Genomic DNA, 14,955 nt, shown 5'->3' on the forward strand with positions numbered 1-14,955 from the left:
GAAGTCAGCAAGAATGTACGGGATGCGGCGTATTGTGCCCTGAACGACACAGCAATCAGTCCCATCATTCATTCGTGGGATATTGATCAATTGGAGGCCCAAATGGCAAATATATTTTGCTTAGTAGGGGGGGGGGATGGCACCCTGTCTGTCCACTCGGAACTGCTTGCTTCCTCTCACAATGAGGAAGCTGAGTAGCTTATCAATCGGTCGTTTGGTGCCATTACTGGTGGACAGCTAATCTAGGTTTGGAAGCTGGTGGGTGCGAAAGGGGAACAGCCGCTCTCGAAGTTTACCGATGGCACGTCTCGGCGGGCTCGAGAGGCTCCCTCATACGGGGTGACTGCCGAGAATTGGCAGGCCACTGGTCAATCAAGTCTTGGCTCTGCTCCGCCTACTTTCAGGTACATTCCGCTTTAGGAAGCTGGCTAGTTGGATAACCCCTGGGCCTGTGGGGTGCCGTAGATGAGGACTATCAATGCCGACCAAGCTTTCTTGTGTTAGTACGAACTAGGTACGCCGATTTGTGGTCACCGCGACTACGTGTGTATATTAAGGACAAGCCAGCGGCATATTTTCCTGCTTTTTTCGATCGTCGCGTCGGTCTTTTTCCTCCCTACCTACCTAGGCATTCGCTCAACCTCTTACGTGGTCGACCTGAGAAGCAACCAAGACCAGACAGACGCGGCCCCCCCCCCCCCCCCCTCAAAAAAAAAAAAAAAGCCCGTCAAGTCCCCCATTTGCCGCTCTGAGCCGTAACACTGCACACCTAACTTTTTTTTCTCTCCAACCTCCCAAGTTACGTGTTTCTGTGCTCCCATTCCCCGACAACCAAGATGCAAATCACGCGCTCTCTCGTCCTCCTGGCCACCTCCGGCATGCTGGCTTCGGCCGCACCCACCGCCAAGACCCCCGCGGACGATGCTTCCACGGAGCGGCATCTGGTCAAGGTTGCTCCGGCTGATCCCGGCACGTGGCTCACGGATGAGGAGAAGGATGTTCTTGCAGTCAACCGCGTCGGCTTCCACGACATCACGGGTGTGAGCGAGGAGGAGCTCGCCGTCCTCTCTGCCGATCCTGACGAGGTCAAGCTCGAGGCCCGTCAGGCCGTCACCTACCCGACCACCTTGGCGAACCAGGCAGAGGCCGTGAGGTTGAGCAACCAGGCCACCACAACTAACCCCCAGAGCTGGTTGACGACCTTGTCCAAGTCAGTTGATCCTGAAGCTTTGATCGTCAATTCAGTCAGGGATTAGGTAACTAATAGTCACCGTTATGGGTAGCTTCCAAACTCGCCACTACCGCTCCTCCACCGGTACTCAAGCTGGCACATGGTTGCAGCAGCAGCTCAGGAGCATTGTTGGATCTAAGGGTACCGTCTCAACCATTACCCACTCCTTCAACCAGCCCTCCATCATCGTCCGCATTCCTGGCCAGACGAGCAACCTGGGTATGTCTAGTCTCTCCTCTTATCAGATACCCCTACTTCAAACCCTTTTTTGGCTTACCAATTGTCCCAAAAGTCATCACTGGTGCACACTACGACTCCACCGGGGGATCAACCACTGCCCGCTCCCCGGGAGCCGAGGACGATGGCAGCGGCGTGGTGGTCATCATGGAGGCGCTGCGGGTGCTCGTGGCCTCGTCGTTCGCGCCCAAGAACACGCTCGAGTTCCACTTTTATGGCGGCGAGGAGGGCGGCCTGCTGGGCTCGCGCGACGTGTTTGCCAACTACCGCAGCAACGGCCGCCGCGTGCTGGCCTATCTCAACCAGGACATGTCGGGCTACTCGCCCGGCGGCAAGCTGACTATCTATACCGACTATGTCGACACGGGCCTCACGGCCTACGTCAGACGCATCGCCCAGGCCTCGGCCGGCGTCGCGCCCTCGAGCTCCAGCTGCGGCTACGGCTGCTCTGACCACGCCAGCGCCAGGTCAAACGGCTTCCCTGCTGCGTACGTCGGCGACGAGCCCATTGGTACCTCGGCAACTTGGATCCACTCCTCCAACGACGTAAGCCTTGCCTTCTTCTTTTTTTCCTTATTACTATTCTCTGTTTCCTTAGTGTAGATGTGCATACTAACATGGTTCGAAACGCAAAAAAATAGTCCATTGACAGGATCCAGTGGCCCACCATCCTCCGCCACGCCAAGTTTGTCATCAACTACTTGGTCGAGGCTTCGTACCTGTAATGGGTTGATGTCTCCGGGCGAACAGGACGTTATAACATCACCACTTTGTAGTGTTAATGAATTTGTATTATGTAAATAGGTATCTTGGCTTTCTGAATGCCAAAGAATACACAGTATTGTCGGGATGAATGTTGTCGACTGGGTTCCGAGGAGCCTGGTTTAAGTCTTGTGACGTGTAAGAAGATCGTTCATTGAAGAAGATATCATTCATCATTACTTTGTGATGCAACCATGGCGGCGCAGGCGTTCTGGCGTACGTACGGTCAGGACTACTATTCAAAAGATCGCAAATTTGCAGAAATATTCGTCCAGTATCATTATATGCCTTTTACTTTCGGCCATCTTGTCTCTGAATCTCTTCCCGGAACACGTTCGTCCCAAACGTCGACGTGGGCGACCAGCTTTCACTACTGGTCAGTTGAATCCCTGGTGTCTTATCCTCGGGTTGATAGTTGGCACGGAACGAGTCCCCGCGCGCCGCAACCCGGGCTATCTCGGCGTCCTGCGTTGGATTGGCCGTCCCGGTCCTTTCCGAGCGGCTCTTCCTCACCCCGTACCCATGAGAACCGCGGACTCGCCCCAAATTCCGCTTCAGATTTGCGAAGGACGCGACAAAAGGTACGAGGGCCTTCTTGCGATAACTCCAAAAGCAGTAGATCCCTAGAGCAATGAACAACACGACAACGATGGGAACGACGACGACAGTGGAAATGGGTCCAGGAGAGCCATTGCCGCCGGTGTTGTACATGGACCACATGACATCCTCGGTGATAACGACTCGGGGCCCGTTGCCGCGGATCTCGTTGAATTCGGAGCTGTCATGAGATTGGTAGTTGTACTTGATGCTGGCGTTCATGGCCGTGGTGTTGAACTTGGTGAGCATGTCTTCTGGTATTATCCAGGCGTAGTAGCCGACCGAGGCTCTGACGCTCTGAGCTATCACATCTGCGCGGCTGTCATCGTACACGACTTCGATCTTGAGCTTGTCGTCTTGGTGGGCAAAATGTTGGGGGTTCCACGTAACTGTATGGTGCAAACGGGATGTTTAGATTAGGTATCTATAGTTGACCAGCGTAGTGTCTAACTTGGGAGTCTGGAAGAATTCATGGATTGAGAAGGGAGGTATTGCTCACTGTAATAAGCCCACTTCGGATTGAGCATGCTGCCTCGTTTCGGCGTACAGAATGGCATATCTTGACCGTAATAACTTTCACAGACCAAAAATGCACCCCTTTGCATGCCGTAATCGGAAGTTGGAGCAGGGTGTGGAGCAAAGACTGTGGTGGTAGTCATGCCATTGTTGGATAGGAACCAGGTGGACTCTGCCGTCAGAGAGCTGGGTGCCCCTGATAGGGTCTGAACGGCTTGGTTCGTGGTGGTGACGGTCGGTGTGATGGTGCGTGCAGCTCCGTCCTTGTCGATGGTGATCCATGGCTTTAGCGGGGCAGCAGCAGTAGCTGCTTGTCTCCTGGAATGTGGGATCGAGGCTGATACCAGGGGCATCGTCATGAACCAAAGTATGGTAGCACCTAGTGCTAGAAGGCGACGTGAAGCCATTGTGCTCTTGCGACCCCAATGGTTGAGGTAAGAGTAAACTGTGCTGATTTGACAATTGGGAAGCGAGGTGGTTGAGGAGAGCTGGAGCCGGAATCCCACCCGGCCACATATAATGCTCGTTGATGGTGAAGCGAAAATCAGTCACCCTCTTCGACTCGATCTAGAACTAGAACTAGGTCTGGATTACATAAATACACTCGCATCACTCGAAATCAGTGAGTTTGGCTAAGCGTTACGATTCGCTCAGAAACTCAGGCCTGTTGAACGAGAGTTTCGATTATTCTCTGTCATTGTAATTCCCTACATCGGAGCAGCCAAGAACTGCCCCGCAGCCACTACTTGTGTTCGGGGCTTGCAATGACCAAGATAGGGTGACACGGCAGGCTCATGTGACCATCAAAGAATATTGGAAAGACGACAAAGTGTGGGGAGCGCAGCAGAAGGAGCTAGTGATGCAGACAATATGGAGAACACCCTGTTGGTGATACACGCCGAGAATAGGAAGGAGGTGGCTGGACGGAATAGGCAAGTGTGAGATTGGAGATCAGGGAACAAGCAGCTTGAAACAATCAATGCCTTTTCGTTATGGCGTCCATCTAGGTAGCTACCTAGGTAGGTACCTACGATTCTACTGAACAGTACAGAACTTTCAACCAGCGTCATCAACTCTCGAGAATTGTGTCTGCCAAGCATCCCCATCAATCGCCTGCAACCATCATGCCATCTAAGGGAAATATATGCTAACCACGAAAACGCACGCCTCTCGCCTCTCTCCTCTCCGACAGTTTGTACATAATCCCCGCAGCCCTGAAATCAGAAAGGTGGAATCCACACATTCTTCATGTTGCGCTTCTCATATGGGCGAGGTAAGCACCTAGAATGCCTTGCTGCAGCCAAGCACACCAAAGGTGCAGCAGGACGATAGCTGGAAGTATCAAGACCGGCCCCGCTCAGTAAGGGATACGGGTGGCTCAGTGGGTTTTGTCATTGGTGTGATGCAAGGTAGGAAGCATGCTTAACTCGCCTATAATTCAAAATTCCCACCTGAGCTGATAATTCACAATTGTAACATTTACTTGGTGTATGTGATTCACCACATATTTTTGTTCAGGAGGGGCGCGACCACCACCAAAAAGCTGAGAAACCGAGCCAGGACAGCGGATCTCAAGTCCCTCATCTTATCCAAAATCCCATCATCAGTTTCCGGTTCATTCTCCCTACCAAGATGAAGTCTTCAGCCGCTCTAGTCTTTACGTTACTGGCGTGCCTATGTGCGGCGCAGACAGATTGCAAGAAAGTTATTGTTCCCAACTACCAGGCCCCAAGAGTTGCGCCCGGATGGCAAGCCCAAGTTGTAGCTTCGGGTCTGAAGAAGCCTCGAAGCATCGAGTTTGACAGGGAGGGTGGTCTGCTTGTTGTAGACGCCGGTGCTGGTGTGTTCCGTCTCGTCTTTGAAGACCATGGTGGCACTTGTCTTGAGGAGAAGGAAAGGGTTCTGCTCGTCAACAACACTGCAGTAAGTTGCAAAATCCATAGACATATGGGCTTGCAACTCATTAAACCTATTTACTTGACGCTAACAGGGTGCTCCGAAAAATAGCTCAACCATGGCTTGGCCCTTTCTGCCGATGGCAACTCCTTATTCGCATCGACAGTCCATTCCGTGTTCCGATGGGCCTATGAAGCCAAGGGTAGCAGCGTTAGCGGCAACCCGCAAGAGATCATCACAGGAATGCGCAACCAGGTCTTGACGACCAGGACGCTGACCATGGCCAAAAAAGCCACCGGAATGCTCCTCGTATCCCGCGGCAGTGGTGGCGATGATGATTCAGCAGCTCTCGCCGCCGCACGGGACGTGAACTCGGGCACCTCGCAGATCCGCGCCTTCGACACCCTTCGGACCTCGGACGGAAGCCAGGCTTGGGAATTCAACAGGGCAGGCAGACGGATGGGATGGGGCCTGCGCAACGCAGTCGCAGTTGCTGAGCATCCCATCACGGGAGGCATCTACAGCATGGACCACTCAGTGGACGGGATCGAGCGCAACGGCACCGATATCTCGCTCCGGAATCCTGGCGAGGAGTTGAATTTCCACGGATTTCTGAACGCAACAGAAGACGACCAGGGAGGTAACTACGGGTATCCAGTCTGCCATGCCGCTGGCGACCCGTCTCGCATACCCGACGGAGAAGACCTTGAAGTCGGCAGCCAGTTCGGCATCAACACCAACGCTTCGAACAGTGACGCAACATGCAACGGTAATTACACAGCACCCCGGCTGGTATTCCCTGCCCATTACGGCCCGATGGATCTCAAGTTCAACAAGGAAGGAAGTGTTGCCTTTTTGAGCTTTCGCGGCAGCAGTAAGTATCTTCCATTCCCATGCATGCAGCCTGCTCGGCAAATGCTCGTGACCACTGACGATTTGAGCAGTGAGCAAAACAAATCCGGTAGGCTATCGTGTGTCAACGGTCGAGTTTGACGCTTCCCGTGGCCAACCTAGGGAACTTTCCAACAGCACCACGGCACTAAAGGACCTCATCTTCAACGGCGATGGCCACAACTGTCCAGATAACTGCATGCGGCCCGTGGGGTTGGCCTGGGACGTCAAGGGAAGATTATGGGTTACGGCGGATTCGACAGGTGAGATATACGTGCTTGAGAAGCAGTTGGAGACGCCGACTGCTGGTGATGGAATCATGGTCACGGAGCAAGCCAAGAGTGCTGCTGCTGGGAGCGTTGCGACTTGGGGCGGGTTAGGACTACTCTTCCATGCAGTCGTGGCGGTGTTTGCTGTTCTGTAACATGGTTTCCCTAGATTTAGGTAGTGGGCCAGTAAAATATTATCATTTATTGGTGATCTGAGCAAGCTGGTAGGAAATCATGCTGCGCCTCAATTGTGTTTCTAGTTCTATCCAGGAGACACCGAGATACGTTGGATAATTGTATACCTAACGACCCCAGGAAAACGGGCCAAGTCCAGATGATTCTTTTTTTCACGTGATTGTGACACCGGATCCGAAGGTGGACGGACCCACACTCGCTTCGCCCGCCGACTCGCATTAAATCCAGGTCACTCAATCCAACCCTCCGGCGCGCGCAATTACGTCGAATCGCATTCCATCCGGGGCTTGTCATCAAGCATTGCCCAAACATACTCACATCATATCACAATGGCGACCAACCAACCTCCAGAAATCCCGGCGGAGCAGCCTCCTGCGGCATCGCAGACGGCTGGCGAGCAGCAGCCCGAAGAGGAACAGCCAGCGCCTCTGCCCGAACCCAAGGCCGTGACGCGCAAGGACATACCACTGAAGGATTTCCTGGCCAAGATGGACGACTATGCACCAATTGTACATATAACACCTCCCGTCATCACCCTCCAACAACACAATTGCATGTTGAAATACTCCCGAAGCTAACAAGATGAAACAACCAAATTTAGATCCCCGACGCCGTGACAAACTACTACATGACGCGAGCGGGCCTCCCGCCGCCGCCGCAAACGGACCAGCGCCTCGCGCGGCTCCTGGCTCTGGCGACGCAAAAGTTCATCGCCGACATCGCGGCCGACGCCTACCAGTACAGCCGCATCCGTGCCTCCAACTCGTCGGCCAGCAACAACCCCATGGGCCACCTCGGCGCCGCCGCCGGCTTCCCCGTCCCCGGCCAGCCGGGAGGCGTCCAGGGCGGTGCCGGCGGTGCAGGTGGAGGAGGAGGCGCCGGTGGCAAGGATGCCGGTCGCGGTCCGCCGCTCGGCGTGCAGAGGCCCGGCTACGGAGGCGGTGGTCAGGGCGGCGGCCAGAACAGGACCGTGCTGACCATGGAGGACCTCGGCATGGCTGTCGGCGAGTACGGCGTCAATGTCAAGAGAAGCGAATTTTACAGGTGAATGTGGCAGAGCTGGGGGAACGACTCGATGGGAGGCTTTCTTTATTTGCTTGACATTTCTTTTACTACTACATACATACGGCGTTCTGGGTCTAGGAGGGCTGGGGATTTGGCGTTATGAATTTGGGTTCTTTACAGATATCAACATGCATATCTTTTTCTTGTCTGATCAGTCACCAAAAGGGTGCATGTGCGGTCGTCCTTGATACGTCCCCTTGCGCAGGGCCTGATGAGCATCACTCTCTGGATAGGGAGATACCTGGAAAATAAAGGGAGCTGGCATCAACCTCTCGTTTTCTTGCCGGACCACGATGTCCATAGGATATACAATAAAAGTACAAGTAATGAAGTCCAATGCAAGATTTCTATACCGGGAAAAAAAAAGACCCAGCACCGCCGCCGTAATATTCGTAGCAAGGGTTCACAGTCACGCGCCTCTTCTTAAGCAAGGCAGCGTTTATTTCTTGTTCCAGATGAAGGGTTTCCGTGTCCTGGTTAATAGGTGTTAGCACCAGGTAATGCTCTCAACCAAGGCACTGTCTTCAGAACCCAGACAGCTTTTCGAGGATTGACTTACGGCGAAAACTCTCCCAGTTTGTGTCCGACCATCTCTTCTGTTATTTGCACCTCGTGGTAGACCTTGCCATTGTAGACCTGGAACTTGAGACCGACAAAGTTGGGCAGGATCGTGGCGGCGCGGGCCTGTGTCCTGATGGGCCTCGGGTTGACGCCTAGTGTGAGTTTGGGAATGGGGAGGCTGCGTGCGGAAAAGTTTGTCTGTCAGCAATTCCGTCTCGTCGTTGTTGTCGTATGCGGTCGTCGATCCGGGTAAGGGTAGAAAGAGCAAAAGCTTACGGGACAATGTGCGGGCCTTTGCGTAAGAATTGATAATGGGTTAGCACTGCGATTGGCATAAAAGACATGCAGAGCTGGCTAACTTACCCTTCCACACCGATCGCTTGAGTAGACACCTGGTCGGCTGCATATTGTCGGCGGCTTCTGGGCGGGACGGGGTTTGTTGGCTGTGATCAGGGAGGTCGTTTCCGGTGCGGGATGCTATCATGGCCAGCCGAAATTCTTTGGAGCTAGGGGGACAAACTCCAGTCGCGTCGAGACAGTGACCCACCCGTGAACCGGACCCACGTGATTGTTCGCCTTCTATCAACTGTACAGAATTTGTTTCTCTTTACTGTAACTAATCCCACTGTCCGTTACGATGAGACATTCATTCAATTCAAGTATTGACGATTCTCTATATCACTTTTCCCATGGTAGATTCTCTGATGGACTGCGATCGATTGTTGTCCTCGACACATGGAACGCACTCTTTGGTCACACATAAAAGACTCATCTTTCTAAACATTCTAGTTCTAGAATCCTTCTCGACTAGGTCTACTCCAGTCCCAATTGTATGAAAAATTCTTGCCACCATCCGATTCCAGCAACATCTGAACCTTAACCAGGCTACTTTGATTGAACGACTTCTGCTTTCCATCGCCTCTTTCCCTTACTAACCCTCGATGCCTGAGCTTCATTGATACAACAGACTTGCCAACCAGGACTCGTGCTATATGGAACCACCAACAACATACTTGTCTCTGAGGTTCTACAGGTCATAATCATATCCTCTCCAATGGTGAGGGAGTAAAAGTTTTGAAGAAACATTATAGATTTCTCGAGGAGTACATCATAGGGTTGGAACCAGTCACCTACTCCAGAGTGCACCAAGGCTCGTCTGCTGTAGCCATAGTTATGATCTCAAGTTTGGAAAGAAGCATGCGCCCTTGTTCAAGTTCCCCCCTCGCTATTCCCTATCCACATATCAAAGACAATCTTTCTGAACACGGGCGTCTGGTTTGTTCGTGCAGGAAGACGTTCAAGGGGAGGTTGGCCTCTGTTTCTCTCAAGATCAGGATCCCAGGCAAACAGTCTTTGTTGAGAGGCCGAATGGACCAATTTACTGGTCGAACTGGCATTGATATATCCACTTCCTGGCGCATAAAGCATTCCTGTGACCATGTAGACGAACCATGAATGAACCTACCTAGGTAAGGTAGGTAGGTAGTCGTGTGTAGGTAAGCATACGTACAACGAATAACTGTCATCAGCAGCGTGCTCTCCCTTGCTCCCCACTCCACCCTGGCATTGCCGACTGCTTTTTCAGTGCGACAACCCAGCTTGGCTTGCTGCTCCACTAGTTCTAGTACCTACCTAGTCAGGTACGCTGAAAGAAGTGCAACGCTCCACAACGACCCGAACTACCCGTACCACCAGGGAAATGCCATCGTTTCGTCCATCAATTACAGCGGACTGACCACGTCGGGCGAAACCGCATCAAACAAAGCCTTGATCAAAACCAGCAAATCAGTGTTTTTGTTTTCAATTTAGGACTTGATCGAACACCGCTGTTTGTTTTCTCGCTCTGTTATGGCCTCGCCCAACGAGTCGAGCCCTCTATTGCCTGACCCCAACAACAAGCCCTCGAAACGAGACGAGATGAGCGCGTTGACCTACTGGCGCGTCGGAGCCGTCTACGGCGCCACGGCCGTTGCGATGGGTGCCTTTGGCGCCCACGGGCTCAAGAAGCGCATCACGGACCCACAGAAGATTGCGAGCTGGGGCACGGCGGCTCATTACCAGGTATGCGGATGAGGTTTTGGGAAGAGGAAGAAAAGGAGAAGGAGCTGATATACTGACGGCTGTTTTTTCAAGCTTCTTCACTCCGGTGCTGTGATGCTGGCGGCAAGTGTTGGAACTGGCAACCCCGTGGCGGCTGGCCTCTTCACCGCAGGCATGACAATGTTCAGTGGCAGCATATATGCCTTGATCCTCGATCCCGAGAGGTTCAAATTCCTTGGACCCGTGACACCCATTGGAGGAGTTTGTCTTATTGCTGGCTGGATTGCATTGGGCTTCACCAAGCGCGGTGCCTTCCCGCGTCTACGATAGATGTGTAAAACACAGGTGCTATTTGATTACTCCTCTCTCACACAAAACTTTTATCAGTGACAAATTCGCCAACGTGTATCAAAGCCCGCACAAAGTTCAAAGTAAGAATCATCTGATATATTCCGTTTTAAAAATCCGATCTTGCTATTCGTAGGATCATGGGTATCTAGTGCTAGTAGCTGCGCAGACGTTACACCTCATTACATTACACATGCTCATGTTCGTCAGTCAGAAAAGTTATAAGACAAGAAATTACTCGGCCTTGGCCTCCTCCTTCTTCTGCTCGCTCAGCTCCTTGACCTTGGCCTCGAGCTCTTTTGTCCTCGACTCGGCCGCAGTAGCCTTGGTGCTAAGCTCCTTGGACTCCTTCTCGGCGTCGGCGACGCGCTTGTTCAGGGCCTTGGTGTCCTCCTCAGCCTTCTTGAGCTTGGACTGCGCATCCTCAGCGGCCTTCTTGGCCTCCTTGGTGGCTGCCGTCTCGGTCTCAAGTGCCTTCTTGGCCGATGCCTTCTCAGCTTCGAGGGCCTTCTTGGCGTCGGCTGCGGCGGCTTTCTCAGCCTCAAGAGCCTTCTGGGCATCGGCTGCGGCCGCCTTCTCAGCATCGAGGGCCTTCTTTGCATCAGCCAAAGCAGCCTTGTCAGCCTCCGAAGCCTTCTTGGCCTCAGCATGAGCGGCCTTCTCCGACTCCAAAGCCTTCTGGGCCTCGGTGACAGCCGATGTGCCGGCCTCCGAGGACTTCTTGGTCTCGGCGTGGGCAGCCTTCTCAGCCTCGAGGGCCTTCTGAGCCTCCTGGGCGGTGCTCTTCTCAGACTCAACAGCCTTCTTGGCGTCGGCCGCGGCAGTCTTCTCGGCTTCCAAGGCAGACTTGGTCTCAGCGTGGGCCTTCTTCTCGGCTTCGACAGCCTTTTGGGCATCAGCAACAGCAGACTTTTGCGTCTCAAGAGCGCTGTTGGCATCAGCCTTTGAGGCCTTCTCTGAATCCAAGCTCTTTTTAGCCTCGGCCGCAGCGATCTTTTCGGTTTCCAATGCGGTCTTGGTCTCAGCATGTGCCTTCTTTTCAGCCTCCAAAGCAGTCTTGGTCTCTGCGTGGGCAGTCTTCTCAGCCTCAACGGCCTTCTTTGCATCGGCGGCAGCGGCCTTCTCGACCTCGACGGCCTTCTTGGCATCAGCGTGGGCCTTCTGCTCGGCTTCCAATGCAGACTTTGCATCAGCTGCAGCCTTCTCGGCCTCTGCACGCGAAGCCTTTTCAGCCTCGAGCGCCTTGGATGCCTCGGCACCGGCCGACTTGTCAGAGTCAAGCGATGACTTGGTGCTGGTGAGCTCGGCTTGGGTCTTCTCCAAACTGGCCTGCTTCTCGGCTACACTAGCCTCGGCAGCCTTGAGCTTTGCCAGCAAATCCTCGGTCTCCTTCGTCTTGGCCTGGATTTGGGCATTTGCGTCATCCAGGGACTTCTTTTGTGCCTCAGCCTCTTGGGTAAGCTTGTCGGATTGCGACTTGGCCGCGGCAAGGTCCTCTTCGAGCTTGCTGATCTTGGTCTTCAGGGTAGCTGCCTCGGCCTGAGCAGTCTCGGTGCTCTTGTTGGCAGCCTCGAGGTCCTCCTCCAGCTTGGCGATCTTGGTGTTGAGAGAAGTGACCTCGCTCTTGGCCTCCTCGGTGCCCTTGCTTGCAGCAGCCTGGGCATCCTTCTTGGTGGCATCCAGCTCAGCCTGAAGGGTCTTGACCTGCTCCTCCAGCTTGGTCTTGGTGGTGGCAGCCTCTTCATTGGCGCGGGAGAGGTCGGCCTTGGCGGCATCGAGGTCCGATGTCAAGGCAACGATCTTGGCATCAAGCTCGGCCTTGAGGGTGTCCTTGGCAGAGTTGGTCTCCTCAAGAAGCTTGCTTTGTTCTTGACGGAGGGAGTCGTTCTTGGAAGAGACATCGGCAACCTCGGACTTGAGCTTCTCAACCTGGGCATTCAGCTCGGCCTTGGCCTTCTCAAGGGCATCCTGATGGCGGCATTCATGTTAGCTTATGTGGAGCTTATAAAGTGGCTGTTACCTGGCCAAAAAAATCAAGTTCGACTTACGATCTTTTCCAGAGTCTCCTTTTGGGCGCCCTCCTTGCCCTTCTGTGCCTCTGCCAGTTGTTGGTCGACGGCGGCCTTCTCCTTCTTCAGACTCTCGACCTTGGCGTTCACCTGGTCAATGTTCTTGAGCAGATCCTTGATCTCACTGTCCCGGGTGCTCAGGTCCTCGCTGGCCTTCTTGAGCTTAGCCTCGAGTTCTGTCTTCTCCTCTTCCAGAGGCTTCTTGGCGGCAGCGAGCTCATCGGCACGCTGGACCAAGGTCTTGATATCGGAATCCCGGGTGTCTAGCTGAGTCTTGGTGGCATCAAGCTTCTCCTGGAGCTCCTTGACCTTAGTCTGGAGCTCCTTGGAGTCGCCCGAGCCGCTGCTGGTGCTGCTGCTGAAGAGCCAACCCATAGTGTGTCTGAATGATATTAGAGATAGGTGGCAGCGACGGCTTCGTCCTATGAGGAGCTGTAGCTGACGTTTTTGACAGCAGCTAATAAATCGAAGAAAAGATGAAGGTTAGTTACTGGGCAACCATACAGTCATGAGAGACTTTGAGGAGAAGTCAAGCCGCATCTGTCACCCAACATTGTACGAGAAACAGCATGGAAAGAAAGATCAACGATCGGAGACTGGCGGTGACAGAAAGCACTTACAAACAGAATCTAGTGATTGGTTATGATGGGATGCTTGCTTCGCCGGTCTGGATATCTGCCGACAGGCGGGACGATGCGAGGTAAAGAACTGAAAGAAGTCTGGATCGATATGCAGGTCTGATATTAGAGAGGGGAGACGAGCAGCTAAAAAAACAAACGTGTGGTGAGAGGAGCCACCGGCATCGAGGTCATGCACAGTGGCAGTAAGAGAAAAAAATAGAAGAAAAAAAAAACTGCTTCTACTGGAGAGCCCTGCATCCAGCAGTCAAGGGTCTACCTGCAGGGTACACAAACGGTGCGACGTAGCTGCAGCAACTGGTGGGGCCGTGCAACTTGGACCACTAGAAACGGTCATGTGGAGCGCTAAACCCCCACTGGACCACAGCTTCATTTCTGCAAGTGGCTGCCCGATCTGGCATCCCGTCAAAGCCGTTCGACACCCCTCCAGCCAGACAATCACAGACAGGATGCAATCACTTTGCATCCATGCAAGATGCCAGGCTCCATGTCAATCCATTCGCCTTTGCAGGGCTTTCACCGCCTTGTGACAGACCTTGGTCGATTTTGACCGCCTCCCAAGTGTGTATCACTCGGCGTATATTGCTGGATAGGCGGTCCTTTTTAGTTTGCTTTATCCGATTCGATAGCCACCGAAGAACAACCACTACGAAAATGGCATGGAGGTCCAGGTGAGCGGCATCAACAAAGCAATCAATGCCTTGGAGTGTTTGTTATTTTTGCTACCGAAAGCGTTAAGCACCGAGCACATCATAACAAACAAGCAGAAGAACGCGAGGCACATGCAAGTACCGACCGGTACAACGAAGAAAGAGCCCACCCTGTCTGTTGAGCAAAAATCCACACCAGTTGGGTGATCGACAGTGGAACGAACCAACAAACTCCTCTCCCATAGTACATATACGGAGCGGCTTGCACTAAAATACTTGGGCTGGAGCCACAAAATCTTGAGGCGTCGGCCCCAGCATGGATGCTGGCGTGCAGTTCCAACCAACTCTGGACGCACCAAGGCACACACACGCACACACTTGATGCAATTTATGCACATTTTTGTGGCATAGTATAATTACTCCGTACAGCAAGACATATATATGATGGGTTCGTAGGCACTGTCCTTTTTTTTTTTTTTTTTTTTTTTTAATGCTCCGACTTTCTACATTATCGTACTGTCTCATTCAATTTTACCTTCATTATCTTCGGTGTTTCTTTCCCTTCTCATCTCGTTGCATTCACCCCTCCTTATCCATCTGGATATTTTTTATCTCCTCTTTTTGGATCGGATATCATTTTCCCCGCTTGGTTGATTGTCCCCTCCAAGGAAACCGTCCCCTCCAGGCTACGACTCAGTTCTCACTGACACGTAGGCCATGCAAACAAACACTCTGAAAATATATTGTACCATGTACTTCGTACCTTACCGGCCTAACATTTACCTAGGTTTTGTATGGTTCGGGCGGTTTTTGGGTCTCAATTAAGGCCTCCGCCACGTCGTTGTCCGGGTCCCAAAATGAGCCCAACGTGATGCTGTGAGGCTTTGCAATCTCGATCCCACAATTCTACAAACGTCTTTTTCTTTAGCCAGTTCTGAATGTTCTGCTCTGGCCACGCCACCGTTCGTCCTACGGTAAGCCATACCGTAC

The 14,955-nt window shown here is 53.0% G+C and overlaps 7 protein-coding genes across 7 annotated transcripts; 4 read left to right on the forward strand and 3 right to left on the reverse strand.

Moving 5' to 3' along the window:
• Positions 1-836: 836 nt before the first annotated feature.
• Positions 837-2,193, forward strand: MGG_13012 (uncharacterized protein; the record flags this gene model as incomplete). The annotated part of the gene is made up of 4 exons (XM_003712112.1): positions 837-1,210; positions 1,284-1,450; positions 1,524-2,014; positions 2,110-2,193. 4 exons carry the CDS (start codon positions 837-839, stop codon positions 2,191-2,193), a joined length of 1,116 nt encoding a protein of 371 aa, XP_003712160.1.
• A 328-nt stretch (positions 2,194-2,521) lies between these two features.
• On the reverse strand, positions 2,522-3,811 carry MGG_09576 (uncharacterized protein; the record flags this gene model as incomplete). Its single annotated transcript, XM_003712113.1, has 2 exons — positions 3,327-3,811; positions 2,522-3,216 (listed from the first exon to the last, which is right to left on the reverse strand). Exons 1-2 carry the CDS (start codon positions 3,748-3,750, stop codon positions 2,522-2,524), a joined length of 1,119 nt encoding a protein of 372 aa, XP_003712161.1. The 5' UTR covers positions 3,751-3,811.
• A 984-nt stretch (positions 3,812-4,795) lies between these two features.
• Positions 4,796-6,554, forward strand: MGG_09575 (uncharacterized protein; the record flags this gene model as incomplete). The annotated part of the gene is made up of 3 exons (XM_003712114.1): positions 4,796-5,266; positions 5,351-6,113; positions 6,184-6,554. Exons 1-3 carry the CDS (start codon positions 4,976-4,978, stop codon positions 6,552-6,554), a joined length of 1,425 nt encoding a protein of 474 aa, XP_003712162.1. The 5' UTR covers positions 4,796-4,975.
• Positions 6,555-6,683: 129 nt separating this feature from the next.
• MGG_09574 (uncharacterized protein) lies at positions 6,684-8,017 on the forward strand. The gene is made up of 2 exons (XM_003712115.1): positions 6,684-7,103; positions 7,196-8,017. Exons 1-2 carry the CDS (start codon positions 6,924-6,926, stop codon positions 7,640-7,642), a joined length of 627 nt encoding a protein of 208 aa, XP_003712163.1. The 5' UTR covers positions 6,684-6,923; the 3' UTR covers positions 7,643-8,017.
• On the reverse strand, positions 7,663-8,705 carry MGG_09573 (mitochondrial 37S ribosomal protein S19; the record flags this gene model as incomplete). Its single annotated transcript, XM_003712116.1, has 4 exons — positions 7,663-8,132; positions 8,219-8,398; positions 8,497-8,512; positions 8,584-8,705. Coding segments are annotated over 4 exons (352 nt in total), but the record flags the coding sequence as incomplete, so codon positions are not given.
• A 1,155-nt stretch (positions 8,706-9,860) lies between these two features.
• On the forward strand, positions 9,861-10,727 carry MGG_09572 (uncharacterized protein). Its single transcript, XM_003712117.1, has 2 exons — positions 9,861-10,281; positions 10,354-10,727. The coding sequence occupies exons 1-2, from the start codon at positions 10,069-10,071 to the stop codon at positions 10,588-10,590; spliced, it is 450 nt and encodes a 149-aa protein (XP_003712165.1). The 5' UTR covers positions 9,861-10,068; the 3' UTR covers positions 10,591-10,727.
• On the reverse strand, positions 10,660-13,485 carry MGG_09571 (uncharacterized protein). The gene is made up of 3 exons (XM_003712118.1): positions 13,298-13,485; positions 12,657-13,134; positions 10,660-12,576 (listed from the first exon to the last, which is right to left on the reverse strand). The coding sequence occupies exons 2-3, from the start codon at positions 13,050-13,052 to the stop codon at positions 10,843-10,845; spliced, it is 2,130 nt and encodes a 709-aa protein (XP_003712166.1). The 5' UTR covers positions 13,053-13,134; positions 13,298-13,485; the 3' UTR covers positions 10,660-10,842.
• Between the last annotated feature and the right edge of the window lie 1,470 nt (positions 13,486-14,955).

The sequence above is a fragment of the Pyricularia oryzae genome, chromosome 3 (genome assembly GCF_000002495.2).
Source record: "Pyricularia oryzae 70-15 chromosome 3, whole genome shotgun sequence".
NCBI lineage: Eukaryota > Fungi > Ascomycota > Sordariomycetes > Magnaporthales > Pyriculariaceae > Pyricularia > Pyricularia oryzae.